The following is a 27,756-nucleotide window of genomic DNA, read 5'->3' on the forward strand; positions in this document are numbered from 1 at the left end:
TGTTTGACTTCTCACCTGCCATGCGTTTGACTAACACTAAAAATTGTGCATTTAGGTAGAAAAATGTATATGGTGAAGAAGGATGATTTTGTCCAAATCACTATCAAAGAAACATGATACCACATATCAACATGTGTAAGAGCCATTCAGAAAGTCTTACTGCATTACCAGCTTGCTCTGTTGATTAGCAGTTAATAATAGAGCATTTCTTTCAAAGGGTACATGTTTTGGTTTTGCCACAAGTCTGAGTTGTATAGCAACAGCAGTGACTTCTAGTATCTTTCTAGTTATGTGGTGATGTAATTTGGCTCACAAGTTGTCATGTTTTCCTGTCTAAGCATAAAAAAAGACTGGATGAATGAGAGCAGAATTACTGGAAGTAAAACTGTCTGATCATTCAGTTGTGTCCGTAAGTTATTTGTGCATGAATACAAAACACATCAGAATTTCAAAGAAGTGACACAGGATTTTGGGAGATGAAGCACAAAAGGAGAGAAAGAGAAGGCCAAGGGATAGCAGTGTCAAGCAGAGGCAAACTATAAGCATATTGCAGTAAATCAGGTAACTAGTAAATCCAGGAAGTAGATCTAAATTACTAAAAAAATCAATCAGAAACTGTATAAAGGGGAAGGGAAGGAACTGCTTTATGTGGGAGTAGGAAGGAGCAGAAGGGTTTTGTCTGACTGAGTTGTGGCCAATTGTTGTACATTGCTGTGAATATACAGTACCCCTTTCCCCTCCTCCCATTTTGTGGGGGTTTTGGGGTTTTTTTACTTTCTTCTTTTTAAGTAAGGAACTTAATGTTGGGACATTAAAGGTGTGGAGAAACTTGTTCATGCATCAGATTTAAAGATTTTAAGTAGCTAGGAAGTTAGTGAAAATTTTAGTAAAGGTTATCTCTAGTTCATGCACAGGTTTTAGCTTATGATTCTGTGATTTATGCATCCTTCAGTCTAATTGTAGCAACTGTAGTTAATTATAGAAGTGCACTCAGAGGAAGAACTGAACACTGACCAATCCCTTGTTACGAACATATAATAAAGCTGTTTACATCATGATATATATATATATATAAAAATATCATTGATTTACTTATTTGTGACACTTTCTTTTTTGTTGCAGATATGATCCTAATATAAAAAGAAGAAGATAAATTGTGACCTGAATTTACAGTGATTCTCTAGCAAAATCTGCTTCCTGTTCTTTAGGTTTGCTGGTTCCAGTGTGTAATATATACCTATGTATGACCTTTTGAGCTAGCTATTATCGTAAGACTTGTTTTTAAGTCTTGCTTTTATTAAAGAAAAAGAAAAGTTTCTTTCACTGCTTGGTACTTACGGATTGCATGTTTTCAAGACCTTAACATTATTTGCTTCAGAGTAATGGTCAGTAAAATACCATAGATACTTCAGATTTCATTTGAGGCTGTTTATTTCTATGTTGGCTTATCAGTACTATTTTGGGGGGAAAAACGAAGTTAGGATCAGGTTTTTTTCTTTTCAGAAAGGCTTTGTTAATTAGACTTTTGTATATTGTCAATTTTGTCTTCAGGTGGATGTTTTTGAAGCCTTCATAAATAAGTTAGACCAAACTTTAAATTTGTATCTGAGTAAACAAGTATTTAATATTGATAAGGTCAAGCTTCTTCCTATTTTTGAAGTTGGTGACATCAAATTATTTTCAGCCAGCCACCAATTTTGTGTGATGGCAGATTTGAAACAAATGTCTAAACTCTGAAATTCAGTGATTTTTTTTTTTCCCTGTTATGTCTTCAAATCTTCAATATTTGTTTGAACAGCCTACAGTTAGACTAGAAACACTCTGATAAACTGAGAAAAAGATAGCAAAAATTTTGCGGGAGCAACAAGCGTTTTAATTTTGGTTTCTTTGGGGGAGAGAGAAGCAAGTGCAATTTCTTTCTCTGCATACTTCCTTTGCTTTGCAAATAGAAGAGCTGTGTTTGGCATTTTAAGAACACAAGATGTATATGGAAGGCCCAAAAACTGCACAATGAGGATCATCAGATTATGAGAGTCTGTGTACTTTCCTGTAGTATGAAATGAGAAATAACCTTGTACATTGCTCAGAAGTGTAAATTCTGATATAATGACATCTCATATTCTGTAGTTGTTTGTAATGAGATTCAAGTTAGAGGGGGAAAAGACTGAATGTAATAGTTTCCAGGAGTCAAGGGGCAGGAGGGATCACCACACCCAAAATAAGACTTAAAAACAAACCAACCAACCAACCAACCAGAGTTTGGGAGTGGAGGAAGTTTCCCTGGAAAATAAAAGAAGAAAAAGATTTAGTGGCAGAGAAGCCAAATGAATCCCCTTGCTATTGGAAACAATGTCTGTTATGCCATTATGAAAATTCAGGCTAAGAGAAACCAATAAGCTTTCCTCTGAATGGGAATAAAGGAAGCTGTGATCTTCTTCAGCACATTTTCATAGGTATTGTCTTAATAACTGGGAATCTACAGAGGGAGACAAATGCACCTGGTATCTGATCATGATAGCTTTTTCTGTGGTTCATTATGTAGAGCAAATATTGTAGTTACTGTTACAAGAAGATGTTGGAGCTGAAAAACACAGCTTTTTTTTTCTCTTGCTTAAACACTTTCATTTGCAGCTTTAAATCAATTTGTTTGTCCATTTGTTAAAAGCTACTTCCAAGCCAGAGAAAGCCTTAAAGAGCTATTGCACTCCAATTTGGGATTTTAAATTATTTGACCCACTTCTTCCACTCATGCCTTTACTTTTTGCAATTGCTGTGTAAAAAAAAAAAAAAAAAAAAAAAAAATCTTCCCTTCAAAATATTTCCATCATCTATATAAACAGTGAAAGCTATGAAACAGCTACCCATTCTTGGGTTAGGAGAGCTCATCTTTATGATCTGAGAATTTGGAATCTGAGCGATTCCCCTGGAAATACAGTGAGAAAAGCCATCCAACCTGTCTGCTCAGCTGTGTGAAGCCATCATAGGCAGAGAAGATGGACAGTAGCTCTGTTGCATCCTGTTTCAAGAGGCAGGATGGTAGGATCTCCTTCTGCATGTGAGGAAGTAATCTGGTTGATGTAATTGAATTTAAATACTCATTAACAAAACTACTTTCTCTGGTGAGAGCTGCTGCGGGCATCATTGTGTTACTGAATTCAAGCAAATAGCTTGTATAGCAGAATATCCATGGACAAGATCCTTCAGAAAGGTTGTGTTTCCAGTTGTAAAAAGCAGCATTTTTACCACCTTAGAAATTGTAAAAAGATACAATCTACAGGGGCCTTCTATGAGAAGGTGAATGCTGAGGCCTTTGCTGCTCAGAGCGCAGTCTGCTAGGGTTCAACAACACTGAAGGCACATCTGAGACCACTTTTCTGGTTGTATTATATGACTTAGTATGTGACTTAGGGCTCTTCAAATCCAGTTCCCCAGACAGTTGGATTTAGCAGCTTTGGTGGGTTTTTTTTTTTTTTTTTGGGGGGGGGTGTTAAGTTATTTAGTGTCCTAGGACTGATGGACTCACCCACCATGTGACTGGGGGAGCACCCATGGACAAACACTTGGAGATTTCTTTTTAGATCTAGTTTGAGATGTCTTGTCTGCTTCAACACTTCCACCATCAGCTTAAGATTTCACAGGCAGCTGCATGCTTTTGAGGGGAGGGCAGTGTGGGGAATTCTACACTAGTGCTGAGGTGAAAAAAAGAAGGATCAGCACTTGGCTAGAGATACACCCAGTGTATGTTCCTGTTATGGGCCTAACTTGAGGGTACCCAATAGGTGATAGTTTGGTTTCCAATTCAGTTGCAGCTGTTGTCTGGTTGAAGAAAAGCCTGTAGATTAGTGAACCTGAACCTTTTGCTATTTTAACATGAGGTAATGCTTGCACTAAAAAAAGCTTAGATGTCTAAACCTCTGTCCCTTACCCAGAGCTTGAATTGTAGTTCCAAATTCATGTAACAAATCCTATTCATAATACTGAAGCTTTCCTTCCATTTTAGCATAGTTTTGTCACAATTTTCAGCTCCATCCATTAGAGGCAACATGCTTGTTGGCTTACTGGTTTGGGCTTTCTGTTACTGAAGCTTCTGAGGTAGATAATAAAGGACATGATTACATGATCCAAGGCTTGGGAGCCTGAACAAACAATAAATTACATGAACTTCACCTGATGTTTCCTTTTTTTAATAAAACATATTGTTGTAGGGGCTCTCAGAGGAATGGGGGAAAAGAATCAAGCATGACAGTAGGAAAACTCGTGGGTTGAGATAAAGGCAGATTTATAGGTAAAGCAAAAGCTGTGAGTGCAAGCAAGGGCAATTAACTGCATTCTGCAGTTCAGAACTTTTGCTGCATGCTCCATTTTCATGCTGCTTGTGCACTGTGGTTTCAACATTCAGCTCATGAGTTTTCTGAGGGAACTTGTGTGGTGTTGATTTTCTTTAGAAAGTTAAAAAGAGTTCAGTAACTTTTCATAACATCTAAGGTTTCTCTCATCTGCCTCAAACCACAATCTGCAAGCATACCCACCTTTTTGGCAAAATGATGTTCTTCACCTAAAAATACATCTAAGCAGAAACTTATCTTCAGATCTCATTTCTTGCATTTTTCTGTGTAACACAAAGTTTGTTAGAGGGTTTGTTGGAATTGCTTTTTACAGCATGTGTTATCTTTGTTCACGCTGCTACCAGGAAGGAGATACACACAATACGTGAACTAAATATACTTTTTATTAGCAAGGTTTTTAAAATACAGTCTTGCATTCAGCAGTTTACTGAACACAGTTTAAAGCAGATTGAATTACTCTGTACACGACTAAAATACAGGACAATGCTGTATCCCTGCAGGAACAACATGCTTAATCTTCAGTTTAACTCACACTAGTTTCAGCTGACTTCCCACCTTTCCTATGTCAGTTGGGGAAGCCACTGCCTTTTTTGCCAAGACTACCAAGGTGTTCTCACTGTTGAAGCTTGTTTTCTATTTCTGTCCATTCACATCTTTTTCTCCTACCCTTACTCCCCATCTTCTCCCAGAAAGGAAGGGCTGGTGCAGAGGCTGGACCTCTCCTTTGTCATTGCAACCATCCTATATCTGAAAGTGCAGTCAGCTTCAGTTTCTTCCATCCACCCACCTCCCCCTTGAACCTCCTGCAGAGTGATCAGCCCCCTTCATTACCTCTATTCCTCATGTTTACCATCAAACATCAGTTTGTAAGGGACAATAGCTGAAGTCTCTGCTATAGACCTACCTCCAACCTCCTCCCACCTCTCCTATTACCAGTCCATTTTGCACAGGTGATTTCTCAGTCCTTATTCTTACCCTGCCTTTCCCCCCTCCCATAAAACTTGTCCTTCTCTTGCTCTGTTCCATTTCTTAAATCTATCTTGTCACATTTGGCCACAGCTGGTGTTCGATTCACAAATTCCAATTGCGTTCTGGATGTTCTGATATCTCCTTAGAACTTAAGCCAAACATGGCAAAACCTGACCTGTCTTCCTTACCGTTATTCCTCATTCTTCATCTTACAATACCACCACATTCTGGTGACAGTTACAAAAATGCTAGACAAAATCAGGTCTCCCTAACTACCAACTTTTCCTGCTGCTTGCTTTAGCATGCTGTCCACACCACTTTGCCCCAGCTCTACCACCATCCCTCTCGAGCACTGGCTACAGCGCCCGATCTGTGGAAACCAACACCTTTTCCCTCTTTCTGAATGCTACAGCTCTCTGAATGCCTCTTCCTCCCCCGTTTGTTTTTTCCTTTGACTTAAGAGCTCCCCACTTCTCCAAACCAAAATAATTGGCTTTCAGTTGAAACTGTTTTAATAATACTCCTTTAGCCTTCGGTCCATTGTCAGTTTGCACACATCAAGATACAACAAGCTTAGCTTGCAAACCTCAGGGAGGTTTATCATCTAATCAAGCTGAGGTTTTGCTCACAAGTTGCTTGCAGCTTAGAAGAATGTATTTCAGCTGACAGGAGAAATACATTGCTGAGGTAAAAAAAAAAATTGTGACCCAAGCATACTGCAGCAAAAGCAGAAAATTGAGGCATGACACACAGAAATGACATTTGCATAGTATCTTCCAGGTCTGGGTGTATCATGTGTGTGAACAAACATCAGGTAGATAAATATAAGCCTTCATCTCATTTAGAACTGGACTTCCACAACCAGCATGCCAGATCTAACAGAGAAATGGGCAAGATCAGAGTATTGACTTTCCAGATTGTGCCAGGTAGATGCAAGGTAGCAGGATCGGTTTTTCACAGCGATAACCCCATGTTCACATAGAAGCTGGTCCTAGAATCTAAACTGATGAAAAATGAAATATTTCCCTCTCCTCAGAGTATCTCCTGGAACTGTGTCAAATCTCCCTCATTGCCTTGTCTCTAGCTTTATATTTTTTCTTTATATATCTAGTTAAAAAAGAACCTAAAAATGCCAGGATTCCATAATATTTTGCAAATATGTAACCAACCCAGTGGTTTCTTTTCTTTATGCTGGCGTGTAAGTCTACAGAGGGTGTCCAGGAACATGAAGCTCAATTTTAGTTTATTGAAGCACCCACTGCAGGCAGTGTAGGCTGATACTTACACGTTGCCAGTGATCTCAGAATAAAGAGATGGAGGAGGAAAGTGCAAATCAGCATGACTTAGTCTCCAGAAAAAGTCATTACAAAAGGATCGGCGAGCTAAGAATATGACCTACGTTTTTCCCCTGGTTTTGATGACTGCCGATGACCACTAGGATTTAAGAGTCGGCTTAATATGGCCTGCAAGTACAAAATCATTGTTAGAAAATCAGCTAGCATGCAGACAGATGTAATGTGAACTCAAGTTCAGGGTTTGCTTGAGCCAAAATGTTTTAGTCTCTGCAAAGACAAAACCGTCTTCACAACAGTTCTTAGTTTCACTATAATTACTAAATTATACTATAAATGTTTTTTTTCCTCATAATCCTTGTTCCTTACACCAACTTCATCTTTGACCTCACAATTCTTTGTGTAATTCAAGCTTCAAAAATTAGCTAAACTGAAACACCTTAAGTGTACCATATTCCCCAAAACATGGTCTTTTTCAGAAAGACCTGTTTGTAATCCAATATTCTCACTTTGAATTTGTACCCCTAATGTCACCAAAGCCTTCCTTTCTCCATCACAGAATGTTTCAGTTTCCATTGTTTCTGCTAAATAGAATCAGGTATTATGGTTATTTCAAACAAGCATGACTTTTCTTTCAGGTTGGGCAAGGGGGAAGTACATGTCTAAAAAGCCCACATCAGTGGAGGTACTGTGCTCCCTTCTTGCTCTCACCTCAAAAAATAATCCAAAATGACAGAACATTGTTATTGTAAAGTTCTAAAATATCGTCTAAATTAAAATGTAACAGTATAAACCTTTTAGCATTTTTTGTTTCATAACTTCCTCAAAATGAAATCATTACTATATGGATGATAAAATTGAATAATCAGCTGCCTTTAAGGCATATGTGTGCTACCTCTTGTTGTTTAGAAATGTTTGGGAGCTAGCACTCTTACAGCACAGATTCCACTATTACATGGAAATACCTGCTTGTTTTTGAGACAGTAGAAAATGGTACTAGAGCAACCAAGTCTCATCTCCTGGCACACCACTTTACTGATCCAGTCCTACAGCTTCTGACACAAATACAATTGCTTCTAGTTCGTACATATGTGTTGCACTTCAGTGTAACTTCTATTAATAGCCAATGAAAAATACATGGCAACATGTTAGACTAACAGCTCCAGCAGAGAGCTCTCCAGTTACAGTATGCAGATCTTGACACAAGAGGATGGGAGACCACCAGCCTACCAAGGCTCCATGGAGTCACTTCTGCACCTATAGGTTTGCAGTTCATATTGCTCAGATTCTTTGCTGCTTCCCTCCCATCGTTCCTCACTGGTCATCACTTGTTATCAGCAAGGACTTACTAGAAGTTTGCAAATATTACACCCTTTCTTTCTCAAGAGCAGTTGGCCTAAAAATAGCCTTTTCTTCCTTTCAACTGGATATGCAGGTCAGGCCTGCCGCTAAGTTTGGGTCTTAATTTAATTTCCTCCAGCTTTGAGTAAGTACTCTAGATTTCTGGCTCTAGACTTTTTTACAGCTCTTGAGCTGTGAGAGAAAGAAGCTACAGCCACCTCCTTTCATAAAATTACTATTTTCCATTATGCAACCATGCATCTATGACATTAATCATTAAAAAAAGATGCCTATACCCACCAGTCCAGAAGGAAAACACAGTATACCCCGAGTGCTGAAGACTAGGGACCTACAGCTGTGGGGTGCACTTTGGTGTCCCTTACTCAACGTATAGGCGCTGTTTCTGGAGCTATACTCTTTCCATGCATTCACTGGCAAGCCCAGGCTGCTAGCCCAAGGCAATGCATTTTCCAAAGAGAGAGAAGAATGCAATGTTATTGTCACCACTCTCTGGATTACTTGCAGAAAGGATTTCTGCGTTTACTCACCAGGGTAAAACTGAGCCTTACTCTTGTGGAAAATGTTTTAAGCAGAAGTCAGTCATCCACTGGAAACCCACAGAAAGGCTGTGCTGTTTCCTACTGACCTGTCAGCTGCCTCCATTAACAAGCACCTATTGTTAAATAATCACATATGAAGCAGATTGTCAGGGACATCTACTATGACAAATCTTAGTCCCAGTTCAACAGCTGGATACTACTTAAAATAATCTTAGCAATAATTTAGGCAGGAGACACATTCAGCATCAAGAACCAAACCCCAAAGTAAGAGACACTTTCCCACTAGCTTATTAGAAAATCCACAGTATGGGTTAACACACCTTTACAAATTCTATAAATCCAAATTAAATTCCTTTAGCTAAAAAGTATATTCTTCTTGTCTGTATTTTAGTAATAAAGCTTAAGTAGTAAGCATCCTTTTTAAATCTGTGACATTTAAAAGCTTATCCTTCTCACTGAAAGAAGAGCTGAGAGAAGCAAACACTCTCCCTTCTGGGAACTATTATACAGGAAATTCAAATGGATTTTTTTTCTTCTTTTAAATCTGAGAAACAGTATTTCCCCAAAAGACAACTACTCAGTGCCAACATCTAATCCACAATAGATGCAGTAAGTATCATATAATGCTTTAGGTAAAACTATCTAAGGCAAAGCTTGAATTTTTACACCTCTCATTCTCTCAAAATACCAAAGAGGACAGAAACAGAAATGTCTGAAAAGCAGAAACCCAAAAGTGAGAAGGTCCTGTTACAACTTTAAACTTAGTAATTCCTAAAAGAAACAGGGTGATTTTTAGTAAAGCTTTGGTTGAAAAAGGTATTTTTATACTGGCTTAGCAAACAGGAACACTGAGAATTTATCTGCCCAACTAAGGGGTCTCACGTGATTTTTTTTTATCTCAAAAATACTGGCAAGATTGATAAAAGAAAAAAAGCACTTAAACCCCAAGGTGCTGTAATACTGCAGTGAAAGATACTTGTATAATAACAGGACAAAAATCTCTGCTACAAATTTGTCACTACAACACACACAGCCTTGTAAGCAGCTACAACAGCTGAGGCTGAGATCCGGCTGTTTGAAGCTGTTTTCCCCCTTTTTGCAAGACGACTGTTTCAGTAAATTGCTTCCTTTGTTTTGCTGGCATTTTAAATGTTTCACGTGGCAAATGAAAAAAGCAGTTACATGCCATAGTATGTTGTATTCAGACATTTATATTGACACAAAACCGAAGGAATTTAATCACAGCGCAGATGTATCTCCCAATATATTAGCTGCAATAAAGTTCTATAATCAAGTATTTAGCACATAACACTGATTTTCAGTTAAAATTATTAGGTATTACAGGTTTAGGATAGATTTATATATACACACAGTTTCTGCCAAAGGCGGCAAATTATAGAATCTCAATTCAATTATGAAGAAAATAAGCCTAGGATTTAGCATAATTAAAACCAGTTCAAGTATCAATATAAAACTTATCTTAACTAGTATTGACAATGCATGGTTAAATCCAACCATGTAGGCAATGCAGAAATCAATAAAAATGTTGCTTCGTTTGTGTTTATGCTATTAAGTTGGCTCCAAACTAAAATTTAGTAGTAGTAGTAGCATCATTTCATAAATTACTTTGGACTTCCATTGAAAATAGAGTCATTTTAATCCTTTTCAACTTCTGTGTCCAAAGTCTGAGTAACTTACTCAGATGCACAAAGGCCTGCAGTAGCCACAGAACCCCGTAATTCAGTAGGCACAGAAAACAGGCATTTATTGCATATAGGTATCTACAACTTATGAAAGTTACACAGCTGGGGAACCAAGCACAAAGTCTAAGCCTAATTTTAAAAATCCGTTCAAGTTCTAATACGGAGATTTTAATCATGCAAATACAATACCTTAAATTAACATGACGTTCTTCAACACAAAAAAGCCCTAAACAAAAAATTAAATAACATCTATTCCATCACATTGGACCTGAATTAAAATGTTTGGTAATCAATCAGTTAAAACCAAGCACTTTTGTCTATTGAGAGTTCTGGAAGAGAACTTCTCTAACTAGCTGTTGCTTACCTCACTATGGTGAATAACCCATGAGTGCGTTTAGGTAAACTGACTACTCTAAAACCCAGCAAATGAAATCTAGGTCTTGCATTATGGAGCAGAAAGGTGAAACTTCAATTCAGAGGTAGGTACAAGTCTGTCTTTTGTAACAAGCTTTAAGATCAACAGGAAGTATGGCATATTTGTTTATTTTTTAGCTGGCTGTGAGATGCAACCTTTTTTCAAGTTTCAAAAACTGCAGGCTAAAATAGTTTTAGTGTTATGTGCAGCTCTAGGAAGAAAAAAAAAAAAAGGGAGAAATAACCAATACTTGGTCAAATGAGAGATGAGAATACCTATCACCCACCTTCATCAGTCAAGTGATCCCATTCAGTCTTCCTGAGCTAGGAAGCAAAAAACCTTAAGTTTTCTCACATACTTAATTTTTCAGTAGTACACTAGATATTTGTTATATTGACACTGTAATAAGAGCACTTACATCAGTACTTTATTGTTTATGTTCATGAGTATTCTCAGAAATGTACATATCACTGTAGGGGAACATCTCATGTCAGTCTTTCTGCACTCACCCAACTTTAGGCATAGTGTGAAAAAACATTAATGGATTGTGTCAAATCATGCGTTTAAGATTAAATGGGAATGCTTATTCTTTTATTCCAATTATCAAACAGGATAATTTATAACTGTTAAGGAATACTTCTTGCTTACAGAAATCCTTCTTATAGTAAAAAACATTTTACTAACTGCTCATTGCAAGTATTACTGTATTACTATGGCAAATAAATAAAATCCTTGTTTCAAGCAGAAGGCTCCAAATTTGCTTTGGGTCCAAGATTCACTTTGAACTAAGCACGCTTTCTGCTTTTAGAAGTTATTTTAATTTCATAGTAAGAATATTTTGTCACATTGACACTAAAATGTAAAGCCACTCTGGTAGGCATTGCTTTCCCCAGAGGAAGCCTGCTCTTTTAGCTGAGCAAGAGATGACAGGCAGGTCAATATAAGTTAGTCTCATTTTCTGTTTATCTGGAAGTAATTCCAGTTGAGTAGAGATCAGTTGTAATAGCAGATCATTTTTTTTTTGTATTTTGAAAAGGTGAAGCGTTGTAGTATCAGCATCCTTTACCAAGCAATACAAGCACAGGTTACTTGTATACAACAGAAATGTGACTGCTATCAACTTTCGCTGTCAGTGAGTGTTCTGTTAGACTACGTCTGTAATTCTGTATGTGAAAGTTTCTAGTGTCTCATTTACGGTACCCCATCACCTCCTCCATCCCCACCTTCAATCAATTCATGTTTCTTCTTTTGCCTTATTGCCAAGCATCGCGCAATGCCCAATGCACCTCCTTTTAAAAACCGTACAAAGTTGTCTCCCACCAGAGGGCCTAAAGCAAAGAGGTTAGCTTCTTTAGTGCATTCATAAGTGTATGGATCAATCTCTATAGGATTCCCCTTGCATGTGATGGGCTGATTAGAGTGATGACCTATGCTACGTCCTTGGTCCTTTAGAAAGAAAAGATTTGGGTGAGAACCTATTAGAACTAAGGCTACAGAAAACTTCAAAATTTTCTTCAGTCCGGAGGCACTCTGAAGAACACATTTCATTTCAGGCTTGAAGGAAAGTACATTGTGTTCAGGGAAACTCGTGTAAGCAGAATGTAGATTAGAGTCCACAGTATGGGACTGAGTACACATCATATGATAGACCTTATGGTATTCAGGGTAAAGCTTTTTAGGTAACTGTTTGAAAATTAGACTTGAATCAGTAACTCTCCTACGAAACACATGGATTACTGGGATGTTGTTGTTGTAGGCACACAGTACCGCATCAGCTGCTGTAAGTCCAGCACCCACAATTAACACAGGGTCTGCCTTCCCACGTAACTTTCCTTTGCTGATAGCAGCTCCAAAGTCAGACATGGAATGAAGCACAAAAGGAAAGTCTTCTCCTTCAACTTGTAATCGGCCAGGAGAATCAAAGGTTCCTGTGGCAAGAGCCACATTCTCAGCAAACAGGCAGAAGGGCACATGAGAACCATCTGTTGCTCGCTGATAGCCTCTGACTTCCCAGTTTCTCTTAATCAGTGATTTCTGTTCATCTTCCATTTCCAAATGCTGTGTTGAAATATTTTCATTTAGTTGACTTCTATCTTCATCATCCTCTCCTCGGTAAAGCCTGGATACTGATGTTATGTAAACATTGTCTCTGAAATTCTTTTGGAGGCCCATGACTTTAACATAGTGTTTATAATAACAAGCTATTTCCTCTGGCATTACTCGATCACTCTTTATATTTCTGAAACAAAATTGAATGGTTCCAGTTAATATTTAGACCTTATCAGTAATTTGAATATCATATATGACATACCACTTGACAGTCAAGTTTAGGAGGATTGAATCTGCTCAGCATAATTGACACCGAGTTCAGTATCTTTAAACACATTCAGTTTCTTTTAGTTGTTCTCTCTGATATACAAGACAAGCAAACTTTTTTTAATAGTTTTAAATCTTAACACTGTCAAGTGCCATGGTAATTAACAAATTAAGCCTAACAAAACTGCAGTATCACGGTAGGTCTGTATGGAAGTGTTTTTACAAAGCCACTTTAGCATCATGACTGTCAACAATACAATACTGGCTAAACTTGTACTAGGTGAGAATACACTTTTACTTATGATTTAAGTAATTAAATATAACAGTAATTCTTAAGTGCTAATTTTGAAACTCTTGGTTCAATATATTACTCAAGTATTCTTCATTATACTTTGTGAAAAACCTCTCCCTTGGGTACAGGTAAGTTTACTAAGTATCAAATTAGATAGTTCTGTATGAACAAAGCAAGTACGACACAGAACCTTAATGCAACTACTTAAACAGGATTATGATGTCCGAGTGTCCAATAAAGCCCATTTTTGCACTGCAATCCTACTATTACGTCTGTGCTTTTTTCATGTTTATTGCATTCTCATTTATAAAAAAAATAAGCTGAAAATGTAATTATTTTGAACAGGTGCATGAATTTTGCTGCTTCTTTAGAAGTAAGCTCTAGGAAGAAGGCAAAAGAAACAGTAGTGAACATAAGGATTGCCACTGAATTATGCTTAAAAGCATATTTACAAGAAATCAGGCTACTCATTCTCATAGATTAACAAGATAATAGCATATATACTTTGAAATGTTCAGGTTACTACTCTGAAAATCCTGATGAGATATTTATTGAAGAGGATAATGTGACAGTTGACACCTGTTACAATGAAACTTAGGAAACTATTTTACATGACTAAAAGTGTTATCATCAGTACTTTTGAAAATATTTGTTTAACTATGGTATACAGGTCAGCATTTCTGTTTTTAGTATTGTTGAAAACTATAATATAAACAAATTAGCTTCAGAAAATAAGCAGCTTATGGGATTTCAGTTAATAAGGAGGCAAGATTACTGTGGTTATCTAAGAAAGCGATTAAAGAACAAAAGGTACAGTTTCTTCACTATAAGTGTTGTCCTGAAATGAGTAACAGTCTGCCCTTAAAAATATATGCCCAAGTAATTCTACTACTTCTTTTGCCATACGTGGTACAAGAACAACTTCCTTTAATTTTGCTAGAACAAAGTCAGGAAAATTAAAATTTTAGAAGAAGCTTATGTAGAGCGTTCCTAGGTTCATCTACTGACACAGACCTCTACGAACTGGGGTGTTTCTGTTTAGTATCTTTATCAATGATCTGCACAAGGGGATCAAGTGCACCCTCGGTTAGTTGGGTGGAAGTGTTGATCTGCTGGAGGGCAGGAAGGCTCTGCAGAGGTGTCTGGACAGGCTGGATCGATTGAACTGTGTGAGGTTTAACAAGGCTCAGTGCCGGGTCCTGCACTTGGGTCACAACAACCCCATGCAACACTACAGGCTAGAGGAGGAATGGCTGGAAAGCTGCCTGGCAGAAAAGGACCTGGAGATAGTTAACAGCTGGCTAAACATGAGCCAGCAGTGTGCCCAGGTGGCCAAGAAGGCCAACAGCATCCTGGCTTGTATCAGGAATCATGTGGCCAGCAGGACTAGGGAAGTGATTGTCCCTCTGTACTCGGCACTGGTGAGGCTGCACCTTGAGTACTGTGTTCAGTTTTGGGCCCCTCACTACAAAAAGGACATTGAGGTGCTGGAGCATGTCCAGAGAAGAGCAACGAAGCTGGTGAAGGGTCTAGAGAGCAAGTCTAATGAGGAGCGGCTGAGGGAACTGGGGCTGTTCAGCCTGGAGAAAAGGAGGCTGAGGGGAGACCTGATCGCCCTCTACAACTACCTGAAAGGAGGTTGTAGCCAGGGGGGTGTTGGTCTCTCGTCCCAAGTAACAAGCGATAGGACAAGAGGAAATGGCCTCAAGTTGTGCCAGGGGAGGTTTCGATTGGATATTAGGAAAAAATTTTTCACCGAAAGGGCTGTCAATCACTGGAACAGGCTGCCCAGGGAAGTGGTTCAGTCACCATCCCTGGAGGTATTTATAAGACGTGTAGATGTGGCAGCTTAGGGACATGGTTTAGTGGTGGACTTGGCAGTGTTAGGTTAATAGTTGGACTTGATGATCTTAAAGGTTTTTTCCAACCTAAACGATTCTATGAACTAATTATATAACTGAAGTAAAACAGTGAGCTTGTATAAGACTAATTTTTCTTCTCTAAAATTTTTCGCAGAAACTTACTACTAGAAAATAACATTGTGAAACACTGAATTATGCTCTTACAATTAAAATTCATAGATTTCAACATTTCAGATGCTGCAACTTTGCCTGTAAAAGCAAATACTGAAATATACAAGTTCCTGAATTACAAGCAAGCTAGTGTGTACGGCAGCTTAAATTGCATCCATGTTGAAAGAGGAACTTCCAATACTTCTGTAGATTTTAAATTCCTCAGTCTTCCCTCGACTCTGATCAAAACTGCTTACAGTAAACAGTGCTTCTTTCTGAAATGCTGCTAAAACACACCACTGCTAGTATATGTGCTTTTGATGCACTCAAAGCAATCACTCTGGCTGACCATTGTCCATTTTTTTCCCATCACAGTACACAGAGCAGAATAATTTCCAGTGCTATCAGGCAATTTAATAAACAAAACAAGAAGCCCTCCTGTGAACAATGAAGTTCGAATGTTTTCCAGTTCTTAAAATAATGTTATCTGGATTCTTATAGCAACTAGGTTTCTCAAATACACTGTGCAATATTTTTACCTGCGTTTGCTAGCTGCCCACTCCTTAAAGGTAAGGCCAGGCAATTCCATCCAGTCTCCAAAGCTGATTGTCAGCATAGAGCCCTCCATGGACTATGGAGGAAAAAACCAAGATGTATGACCAGATACATTACAGAGACACTACAAATGGATACATATATGTAAAACACTGTGAAGTTCTCATTGTACTCATTTAGAGCAATAAAATACCAGAACATAATAGCAGGACATTACATGAAGTGTTGATGAACTATTTTCATGTTACAGTTAGATACTATTTTAACAAGCAACTACATGATGTAATAAAGCAGAAGGTGAAGAGAGAACAAGTGAAAGGGAAACTAAAAGCAAGTTACTTAAAATACAAAACAAGAAGAAAAAATGTGAAACCAACAGCATATGAACATACTAAGATTTAAGATTTTGTATAAAAGCATCTGGAAACAATGCAGATGAGAAAAAAGTCATAGAAAATTCATTATAATTCATTAAATTTGAACTAATAAAAAAACCCACATAAGACAGCAGTCATGGTCACAAATCCCCAAATGAGGGACAACTTTTTGCTTCCTTTCTCATCTCCCCAACATATTCGGGCTTTGGTAATTGACCAGTTGAAACATCAATTACTATCTAAACAGCCTTAGATAGTAAGAAAAACCTCAAACCACAAAATTATCAACTTACTCTAGAAGTGTTATGAAATTTTTACTCACATGCCATGCCCCACCAGGTGGTCCTTTACCAAGCACTATATGAGGAATGTAATTATGTTGTTCTAGCTTCCAGTGCAAAACTGGTGGGTAGTCATACCCGAAGTCAGCATCAGGATGAAGCAATGTATCAAAAAGCACTGCAACTGGGTTTGAAGAGCGTCCTTCGAGGCCTTCAGACAGATACTCCAGATCCTAAAGTATGAAAAAAGTGGTACGTTCATGCAACTTTTACTGTTCATCATGTTATTCTGATGTACAGCAGTTGAATTTCAACAGAAAACACAATTAGTTCAAGTTTCATTTTAAGTACGGATAAGTATTTAATATAGAGATTCAATCAAAACACTTTTCAGAAATAACTGCCATGATTCGGTTCTTCTATAACTCTGAATAATACATTTCAGTCATTTAAAAGTTACACATAAAAATTACACGGTAATACCAGGGCGGGTCAGTATTTGAAATTCATTGTAGAAAAAAAAAAAGATATAAAGACAAATATTGAGAGATAAGAGCAACTTAGTAACATTTATATTTATAGATAGCAGACTGCTTTTAACAAAGAATTGCTAGTATTTCTAGGAGACCCATTTTGATAAAGCAAAATTGGAATCTCAAAACGTTAAGTTTTAAAGATCAAGTAGAAAAATCTCCTTTTATAGATCTTCAGTAGTTCCAACACTAACTTTATTATATTTTGAAATAATAGAGGTATTATAAGCATTCTTTTTAAAAATTAATTAAAACTAGGCTTGTTTTACAAAGCAGTTAATGTTGAGAACAATCTCTAGAACTTTGTACAATGTTCACATTTCAGCATCTATGAACCAGCCGTGTTCTAAAAATTTCGCGATGCAATGGCAAATATTTGAAGAGAGAATAGAGATTTGAAGAAAGAATTGGCCATAAGGCCAATTTTTGCTGACAAAGACAGGACAGTTTAGCTTCCTAAACTGGGAAAATATCAGGGGGCTGGGGGATGATGAAGTACATGAAACATCTGCAGCCAAAAGCTTAGGCAACTTACTCTCCTATCAAAAAAATAAACCTTGAGACTTAACGTCAACATTATATGCAAACAGCACAAGCACCAAAACAAACAAACAAACCCCCAAACAACCCCTACCTTCCCACTACAAACACATATTCTTGTTTGTATTTCAAATAAATTAGTCATACAGGCAATACAGTTAGTGATAGCATTGTGAGTAATCCATCAGGAATATAGTGAGATGAGTAGAAAATGATAACATAGCAAACAAATGGACAAGTGGGGAGAAAAATAACGAAGAAGATTTAACTAGTCAAATCAGACAGAAAAACTGAAGGCATATGAGGATAAAAAATACAGCACAAGACCAACTGTGAGTGCAAACAAACACTGAAGGATGCATACTGTTCAGAAAAAAAAAAAGGGTTGTGTTTATGGAGGATATATGTCCCCAATGTTACTAAAAAAGAAATCTTTATGAGAATTGTACTATTTCAGAACATTTTTAACTTGTGTACTTGGTATGTTATATTTCTGATGACAGTGCCCAAACATCCTAGGACATGAAAGCTGGAGCTCCTGCATCAGCTACTTACTGGCCAAGTGGTGCTTTAGACGCTTTTGGCAAGTAGCAAGAACACGACAAAGGGCAGACTGTAAAACCAAGTACCACCGCAAACAAAAAGCCCTCAAGAACCACAAAAAATACCACATGCCCCAGGATGGGATCTAACGGTCAAAAGTCGATTCTATATAAATTAACAGAATAACAAAATAACTTAGTAAGACATTAGAAATATAATTAGGTAAGTAAGCTGGTTCTTCACAATGCAATCTGCAGAGTTTTTTTGGATAAGCAGTTCTTAAAATGCATTGCTTTTTATCTGAGGTGCCCTTCATATAATTTGTTACAAGCCACTGAAGTAGTTATATCCTGCTCTTTATTTTACACATAGGAAAAACAGAGGTCAAGAGATAAAGCTAGTTGTTTGAGGCCACATGGTTACCGAGCTTTACTGTGGTCTAATTCTTTGTGGGGTGAGAATATTAAGCCTTTTCTTGTCTATGGCACTACTTATGTAAGTTGCAAAAGCATTTTAAACAGGATCATTAAAGAAAGCCTACTGTTTCATAATCCAGCTCGCAGTAGGAAAAGAGCTAGACAAGAGGCATCCAAAGCTTACTTGATCAACAATGGAAAGATGTCGAGCTTCTTCTAATTTCGTATGTAGAATGGGGTTTGGGTGTATAGCTTCAGGAGATAAATATGGCCTGTATCCAGAGAGCAGGTAAGACAGACAAATTCCTGAAGGTCCATTTCCTATTAAAGAAAGAAGTTACTGCTTTAGTAAAAACATCAATAATCTAAAGTTTGTAAGTCACTAAATAAGCAGCAACAAAAACATACTACAGTAGTATAATGCAATACTGTCCTGATTCAAAGCAGCTTATAAACTTCACAGTAAAATAAAGCCTACTAGGAACTCCTCCAAATAAACTAAGCAAAATATTTTTCAGATTAACAAGAAACATATGTAGGGCTGTTTACACCATGAAACAAAATGCATATAAAGGAGTTTCATAATTTAGTATGTCAAATTCATTATTCTTGTGTGAAAATGGTCCAATGTATAAGAACTGGTCCGCCTGTCAATCACAGTGATATCTGAATATTATTGCCATCTTAGAACTTTGCATTCCCATTTACACTGTGTACTGTAAAACACAGAACAGACAAACAATCTAGAGCTCTTTTATAGGCTCTTCATAAAATAAAAGGAAGAAATAGACAAGCAGAAAGGTGAAGACTGCAAGTCAGATGAAAAGCTGCAGACACAGCACAACAGCAATGTAAAGGCTGAGTGGAGACAGATACAGCAGATAAATGGTAAAGTACGAGAAACTCATGTAAGACCACACTCATGGTTCAGCAACAATATCAATTCAAACATCTTTCTATATCCTTTTTGTAGCATTTTATAATTCATATCTGTGCATTATTGCAATTTTAATAGAACAACTTATTTTCAAAATGTTATTAAAGGTGTGAAATGGATGGGATCAATACATTACCATAATGTAATTGTTTAATACTAGTCAAATAAATGGAAATAAAGTACAGGACCATATTCATAACATGCAAATAGAGAAGTAATATTCATATTGCAAAGTCAGCTATCAAAAGCTAGGGAAAGCTAAAGTCAGAAAAGTATGTGCTATGATATAGAATTTAAACATGTGACTATGTACTGTTATTTCTATAGCTCCTCTTCCTCATTAACTGAATGAAAAGCACAGTGTTCTCCTAATAAGGCACTATTCAGTATTTTGTCTGTTTTCCATCTAGGGTGGCACACATGGTATTTACCACACACTATTCAAATTCTGGGCTAAAGATAAAGTTACTAATTTATTCATGGTTTTATATAGCACTCACTGTTAAGATGTTAGCTCTTACTTCCTACCGTTTCAACTCTTCATCTCAAGAGTTCATCTGTTGTTTCCCATTCCACACACACTATTTCCATTACCTGTTAACAATCCCACTTCTACAATGCCTGTCTCTTCTCCCTTTTCTGATTTCCCAGTCCCTAAATCCCCCATCAGTTTGCTGAGACCCTGTTCATTCCCAGTCTCTTAATTTCCTCCTCTGCCAGGCTCCTCTCATCACTCTGGTCCCCAGTGGCAGTATACCCCATACTTTATTACAACGCTGTGCGTGTAGACCGGTGACAAGCATGGGCTACCAGAAAATCATGTAGGCTCACTACAGGTGAGTTCTTCAAAGGCTGAGACTGCTAAGTTATAAGAAATCTTCAATAAGCATGTTTTCTCCGAAGGCCTAGAACCCAAATAAGTATGTCAGACTGCACAATGGCTCCTACCAAACAATCTAGTTTTTGCACCTGAATATGGAGGCAAAAATAAAGGTATAGAGTGCCTGTGTACTGTAAGGACCACAAAGCACTGGAAAAAGACTGTCTAGGAAAGCCATGGATTTCCATCACTGGGATCTTCAAGTCAGTTAAATCAGAAGTCTGTAATAAAAGGTTTAAATATTGACGATCCTGCCTATATTATTTCCCAAACCACTTCAATTCCTATCTTGCCATTTACAAAAAAAAGACCATAAAAAAATCTTTCAGACAGTGAAAATGCTCTTCTTTAGTCTCACACTGTTCCACCTGTCCACAAATAGATCAGCATGAGATAGCTGGGGGCGCTTCAGTCCAAGAATTTAAAGGTTAAAACAGATGCAAGCCCCTCCTGTCACCGTCTTGCCACATGAGATGGATGCAAGAGAGAACCTTAGCAATACACTGAAGTCATTCGTAACAAAATCATATGAAATTGTGAAAACACTCTAATCACACCTATAGTTCACAAGCATTCCTATGACTGAGTAAATTCTTAACTATTTTTAGAGTTATATCTTGTGCACAGTAAAGAATTTTGTTTCTTTTTACAAGTACATAGCTAGATTTTTCTTCCCCTATTAGGGCGTAAAGGAAGCTAGACCACAATGGAAAGAGAAGAATGCGTGCCATATCCAAGGATGCCGTGCTAAAGATTATTCCTACTGGATAAGACTAAAAAGAACCAAATGGGTAACAAAAGTTGCCAAAACAAAGACTGGCAAGGGCCAAGGAAATTACTGAGGATGGGATAATGTTAAGGTGAATTACTGTTACTGAGCTCCCCAGCCACTCCCCACTGGGACCATCCAGAGAGCTGATCCAAACCCACTTCCTATTCTTTCAGAAGACTGAATCCAAGGGAAAGAAATTCCCTTATGGATATGCTCTCAAGAACACACACAAGATGAAGGTTCAGCTACAAGGTCTGCAATTAGACTTGCGATGGTTTTCTCAGAAAATCCTTGGAGGAATAAAATCTTTCTGAAATGAGAAATTTATACCTGAGGAGTTTGCTCTTTATTTACACACAATGCCTCCAATAACGGCTCTGATCTCAACTGGGAGATCTTACTATTATACAAACTTTAGATATATAATCATTATACCCCAAAACCCCCATGGCCCTGTTCATTTCAGGAATAGTTAATATTTTGTTTGAACAACAGCAGAAGCTTCTCCCGATCAACTGTAAACTACAGTATAATCGTCTTTACATTATGTGTCTAAATTTAAAGCAAATAATCAGCTTCAAAGTTCATAACAGCCTTGTTATTTGAAGCAAAATGTAAAACATCGTGTTTACATGGTAATGATCAAAACTAGTGCAGAAGGTGAAAGTGTTTAGCACAGAACATCCTCTACACTTAGAGCTCCAGCATGAAATTCTTCAATCCCAACTCATTCAAATGGAATGTACCCATTTCTTCTCATTTTCCTGAAGACAGGTACAGCACAGAAGTTACTTAATAGTACCAGAGCAGCTTAGTACTCTATACGGAACTGCAGTACAATATGCAGCACAAACTTAGAATCAAATCTTAAATTGGGCATCATACAGGAAAAAAGGGGATCATGAAGTTAAAGCAAAGGGAATATAAGTTATTGCTCCATTATTAAGTCAGCTGCTTACACGTGTGCCATCTTTTTCTTTCTGATTAATAAAATAGCGCAATGAGAAGCTGGCGGCACTAGGAAGCTAAAAGTATGTTTAACTCCAGCTATACAAGAATCACACAAAGATTAAACCAGTAGACAGAGAGTGAGTGTGTATGGGGGGATGACAATTATTTTTGTATTTTTCTAATGCATTACTAAATCATTTTGGATCCCTTTTAAGGTTCTTCAGACAGCCAAAGAATTAGTGATAATAGGCTGCCAATGGAGAAGATCAGCTTGTAAAGCATCTCAAACATATCTGTGAAAATGCATTTGGGCAACATATTTGTTTTTCAAGGAGAAATAGTCAAGGCAGCTGTGTTTGGTGTCAGCACATAGAAAGGCACTCTAGACAAAATAAGTATTGAGCACAGGTATTTGCATAATGCATATTTGCAAAACTAAACAGTGAAAACCGAGTCATTAACCATATGGCAAACCTATACCAGGTTGAAAAAATGCCAGGGAACTGTTGCTCTTCAGTTATGATGCAGAACTCAGCAAGTGATTCACGTCTGTCACATCCACGTAAATCTATTACATGAGCACTATTTTAAGCTATCATGAACAGAGCTTTGAGAACAGGCGTTGTACAAACACCAGTCTTTCCAAGTTGTGAAGATTTACTGTGAGCATGTTAAGTTGAAACATCATTCTCTGGAATCTCTGCTTGTTTGCAGGTACAGTTAAAGCTGTTGGTTTGCTGCAGTCCCAACAGCTTTGGACTAGATTATTGAAAACCTCCTTTACTCCAGATCTTTTCTTTATCCCCTCATCAAGTCATAGCAGTAAGGAGCTGGTGACCAGCTGTTGTCGAAAAACCTTGGCCCAATACAAATCATCCTGGCACTCTCAGTTAAGCTGTGTACCTAAAGAACCTGCTCCCTCTGCTATCCTGTCATTCAGCAAGATTTTACAAGTACAAGCCTTTAACTATTCAAACAAGACTACAATTTATTGTTTTAAACTTGTTGAATTCATTTTGGAAAAGACTGGATTCATTTTGGAAGAGATGAGACAATATTCAAATGTTAGTGATGGATGCAACAAAGAAAAAGGCAATTAATGAGAGAGGTTAGCATCTAACCAACATACAGCACACATTTTACATTATGCTTTTCACTGTCCTACCTGACCCCAAAAATTTCTACTGGTGCATCATCAACAACCTCCATGCAACCTGACATATCACAGTAATCAAACCCTATGTGATCAACACTAGAATCAAAACAGTTCTTCCATTAAGACTCATGTATCTTCTGCTGTCAAATAATGCGGCTCATTTTGTTACAGCACAATTTGAATTTAAATATACTCCAATAGTAAGTCCCTAAACATAATTTTATGGTATTGTTGTTAATCACAACAACTGTATTACTCTAGTAAACATCTTCACTGTAAGGATGCTAAGCATTAGTTATGTAATGATAAATGACTTCATGCAGCAGGTCTACAAAGGCAATGGCAGTGACAGAGAATCTTAAAAAAGTGAAAACACTCACCTATTATTACTACAGGAAGAGTAAGGAGGGAGTCCCCAGGCAGAACAGTTTCTTCAATTAAAGGCATTCTTTTAATCTTCCTCCCAAGGCTGTCACCAAAATACTGGACGAAGGAATTCAAAAGCTGTCCTTCAGTTTCAGGGCCGCTATAACTTCTAATTAAGAAGGACAGATGGGAGAAAACTAAAATGAAACAGTTGAACTGTCATCAGAACAATCTCTTCAAAATGAAAGTTGCTTTTTATGCTTTACTTTAAGAGCTATGGAATTGGCAAAACTGAGACCAAAACAGATATGCTTCATCCAGTCTACAAAGTTTAACTCTTCAGCACAGCTCTTCTAACAGAAGATTTTTTAAAAGTCCACTTTCTCCTATAAAGTCTACAGAAGGATAACTAAAAGGCACAGATGGCTCCGCAGAGATGCAAATGTCTAATTTCAACTTACTACAACGCCAAAGTATAACCAACAAGCATTATTTTGATCCCACACACAGCAGAACCCATTTCTCATTATCTTTATCAAAAGATGAGCGATAGACACTGCCTAGCCAATTAACAACATTAAGGCCAGCCAAAGGCTGAGGGAGCAGCTGAGGTACAAAAACAGCTGCTGGCATCCCTTCCTACCTGCTGAGCAGCACAGAAGACTTTGCCTCAACAAATTTCTGTTGAAAAACTGGTTAAGGCTGGCAGCGGTGTGAAGATGGAGAAAAGCATGATCCCTGTAAGCCCTAGACACAGCCCATTTTACCACTGTTAAAAGAAAACTTTTTATGAAGGGAATTGCCATGCAGTCAGGTCAGCTACTGCCCAGCAGACTGCTTTCACCCCTAGTCATTTTCCCAGATTTCTCAGTTCTCTCTCTGCATCATCTACTTAGGTTCCTCTTATAACTCTTCACCATCTAAATGTGCTTCTAGACTACAAAGACTTGTTTTATGTTGTTCGCTGTTTAATTATTTAGAAGCCCTTTCTGAAGCCCTTCCAGGTCATTGAAGAAGCATGCACTATCAGTTTAGCTAGAAAGGCAGGGGCAAATTAAAAATAGTCTCTTATTGGCAGTTATTTTATTAAGTCCTCAACATAAAGACTTCATAACTTTTTAATTAAAAAATACCCCAATCAACTGATCTAAACATTTTTCTCTTTACAAGCGGAGTTTTAATTATTAACTTAATAAATAAAAGCACTAATTTATTTCCTAAGAATCTGCGTATCTCAAAGCTATTCTAGCATTCCAGGAATTACTTTCTACAAAGGAGCAAAAGCATAAGACACTGATCCAGTTCCCATGGCCTTCAAGAAGCCACATATGCTACGTGCTGCCTCAACTCCCACAACACTGAAGGTTCTCCTACGTATTTCAAAAGCCTTTCCTCAATGGGGAAGTCTGAACTAGAGACAGAGCCGTACAGTAGTAACAGCAGTAGCACGCACTGTAATACATCTCTCTGATGGTTATTTCCATGTTAATAAGTGTGGGGAGCTATTCTAAGGCTGTATTTATTTCAGAAAGCAAGTACTCGATGTCTGTATTCCTTGCACTACAACGAAAAAACTTTGCAAATTACGTGTTTACTGTGTGATTACAGCTGCGCATTAGCTCTTCGTGATCTAGGAGACGCAGAACATAGAAACAGCATGACTTAGATGAAGGCAAGCAGAACGCAGAGAGAGGATTACCTAATTATCATACTGCTTTTTTCACCTCCACTTCTAGATAGACACAGGTAGACTATATTATTTTTCAGCCTTTGCTCAAAGTTAACTAAGGCAATACTACCCTATGTTTTGCAAAAGACAGGCTTAAAGGGAGCACACGTGTTTTAGTGTGGGTTTAATATACTTGCTGTGCTAAACGGAAGATAAAAACCCAAAAGAAACATTTCAGAACCTCTTTTATGGGATATACGCACAGTGCTGTAGGCTACAAGAGTATCTTTAACAATAAAATAGTTGCTTCTGTGCAGCTTAGATAGTGTATCACAAAACTACCCAACTGGTTTAGCGCAGAATCTAATTTTACACGGAATCACCTGCATACAACATGCAGTTTCTCAGCTATTGTGCATACAAAGCATGTGGTCATCAGGAGCATGTTCTTACTTTGCAAGAACATCATACCAGAACTCAGTAAGATCTTCAGTTAGGGGCCACCATCTTCCTAACCTCAGAACAACACTGCAAAGCCACCAAGTACCAGAAGTTTTTATCTCGATAAAAACTCATGATAGACAGCTTTGCAGTGGTGGGGATTTGGTAAAAATATCTATGGCTCTAGTCCTGCAGAGATGGAAGTGGGGACAGAGATGAGTCAGTTCCAAAGCTACTGTTTATGCTGGTCATACCAAATAACCTTGAGAATTACATTCTGCCAGACACCTAGATTCTAAACAGGTTCATCTTTTTCTCTTTTTAGTGCTTTTCAGTTAATTACTTTTATTTTTAATTGATGTGAAAAACCCATGAAGAGAAAAACCACAGAATATAGATAAACATTTTTCTCCCTTTGAAAAATAAAATAATAATTTTTTCATAATAACTGTCTTAATTTACTGCAAGTTATCAAAATAAGAGGTGCCTTTTTCAGGTAGTAGTTTTGAAAGATCCTAGAATTCCCTACGTACTTCTAGCAAAAAAAAAAAAAGTAAACTGACTGTAGGGGGTGGTTAACAGAAAACTCGTTATATAAAAGTAATTTAAATTTGGTCTCGAGTCGACGCTTTGGGAAGCAAATTTAACACTGTCAGATTGTTGGGGGTTTTTTTAAGTAACCGAGAAGAGCGATGCCCGTCAGGACCGGGATCCCCGACGGTGCGGCGCTACGAACCCTGAAGCGAAACCGAGCATCACCAGGCGTCGATTTCTCCCAGCCCAGGCTGCGCTTCAGCGCTACCCAAGGTCACAGCGCGCCTTCCCGGGGCGCCACCTCCATCCCGCACCGCCGGCCCCGCGCTTCGCCCGCCAAGCGCCTCTGCCCGCCGGCGCATCCAGAGAGCGCCGCAGCGGAGGGGGCGTGCGGAGCCGGAGAGCACCGCGGCCGCCCGCCGCCACGCAGCAGCCCCGCGGAGGCCGCAGCACCGGGGCGGCGGCCGCGGCTGCGCTTCCCGCCCGCCGGTGTCCCCGTTTTCCCCGGCACCGCCACCCCCTTCCCGACCCTCTCACCCCATTCCCCCGGCAGCCCGGCTCCCGCGCCGGGGAGGGGGGTGGCGGGCAGCCGCCTTGACCCACCGACCGCTCTCTCTCGCCGCCTCACCTGAAGTGACCGGCCAAGGAGCAGCGGCAGCACCACACGGGCATGGGAGGCGCCGGCGGGCTAGGGGCGCCGGCGGGGCCCAGCGATGAGGCTGCGGGGGGACGCCGCGCCGCGCCTCCCGCTCCTCTGCCTCCTCCTGTCGTCGCCGCCGCCACACTGGGGCCCGCGCGGCGCCGTCCCTCCTCCCTGCTCACATGCGGCAGCGGGTCACACGCGGGAGGAGGAGCCGCCGACAGCACCGGGAGGGAAGGAGGGAGGGACGGACGGACGGGCGGGGCGAGGAGAGGAGAGGAGAAGAGAGGGAGCCGCAGTGTACCCGTGCGCTGAGCAGCGCCGCGCCCGCTGCCCTTAGGAGGATGCGGGATGCGCCGCCTCCCCCTGGGGAGGGCGGGGAGGGGAGGTGAGCCCCGGCCTGGCACCGGCGCGGGGGAAGGATGAGCGGGAAAGGCGGAGCCCGGCGAGGAGACACCTCCTTGGGGCGGGGAGCCCGGCAGCAGGAGGGACCGGCCGAGCCCCCCGCCCCAGAGAAAGGCGAGGGCCGCTCCCCGCACAGGCCGCGCCGCCTTCCCGCCGCCGGCTGAGGCGCACCTGGGGCCTCGCCTCGCCTCGCCTCGGCCGGCGGCGCGGGGAGGGGGGCTCCGGTTGCTGAGGTGAATTACAGCAGTCTGCGGTGCCAACGGCAGTGGCGGTGATCACCCGCCTTACACACACACGCACACACGCACCCACCCTCGCCCCGGAGCTTCGTGGTGTGCCCTGTCAGGTTTCACGTGTGAAATGCACATGAGGAAATTAACAGAAACCAAACTAGATTAAAAAGTTTTGAAGCACCGTTTGACTAATACCCACCTATTTAGAAATAATAATTCATATATGTTAGGTATTTCAAATTGGGTTTTATCATAAATATTTTGCAGGTGTACTTATTTGG

The 27,756-nt window shown here is 39.2% G+C and overlaps 2 protein-coding genes across 7 annotated transcripts in view; one reads left to right on the forward strand and one right to left on the reverse strand.

The window, feature by feature from the left end:
- The window catches only part of NBN (nibrin), a 35,131-nt gene extending 26,279 nt beyond the window's left edge, over nt 1-8,852 (forward strand). For all 6 annotated transcript variants that reach the window (XM_054814306.1, XM_054814304.1, XM_054814300.1 and 3 more), the window contains one exon: nt 1,123-8,852. In XM_054814306.1, coding sequence (XP_054670281.1) covers nt 1,123-1,153 — 31 coding nt within the window. In that variant the 3' untranslated portion in view covers nt 1,154-8,852. The remainder of the gene's footprint in view (nt 1-1,122) is intronic.
- Nucleotides 8,853-9,693: 841 nt separating this feature from the next.
- OSGIN2 (oxidative stress induced growth inhibitor family member 2) lies at nt 9,694-27,053 on the reverse strand. Its single transcript, XM_054814307.1, has 6 exons — nt 26,826-27,053; nt 23,568-23,722; nt 18,676-18,812; nt 16,501-16,692; nt 15,786-15,877; nt 9,694-12,865 (listed from the first exon to the last, which is right to left on the reverse strand). The coding sequence occupies exons 1-6, from the start codon at nt 26,867-26,869 to the stop codon at nt 11,818-11,820; spliced, it is 1,668 nt and encodes a 555-aa protein (XP_054670282.1). The 5' UTR covers nt 26,870-27,053; the 3' UTR covers nt 9,694-11,817.
- Nucleotides 27,054-27,756: the final 703 nt, after the last annotated feature.

Source organism: Grus americana, chromosome 2 (assembly GCF_028858705.1).
Source record: "Grus americana isolate bGruAme1 chromosome 2, bGruAme1.mat, whole genome shotgun sequence".
Taxonomy (NCBI): Eukaryota; Metazoa; Chordata; class Aves; order Gruiformes; family Gruidae; genus Grus; species Grus americana.

What these genes read in the sequence shown, in the direction of transcription:
- OSGIN2 (XM_054814307.1), bottom strand. Translation starts at nt 26,869, where the DNA reads ATGCCCGTGTGGTGCTGCCGCTGCTCCTTGGCCGGTCACTTCAG. An exon ending in TCCTTGGCCGGTCACTTCAG is followed by an intron (nt 23,723 to 26,825) that starts GTGAGGCGGCGA and finishes CTTCTTAATTAG; the next exon opens with AAGTTATAGCGGCCCTGAAA. An exon ending in TCTTCCTGTAGTAATAATAG is followed by an intron (nt 18,813 to 23,567) that starts GTGAGTGTTTTC and finishes TTTCTTTAATAG; the next exon opens with GAAATGGACCTTCAGGAATT.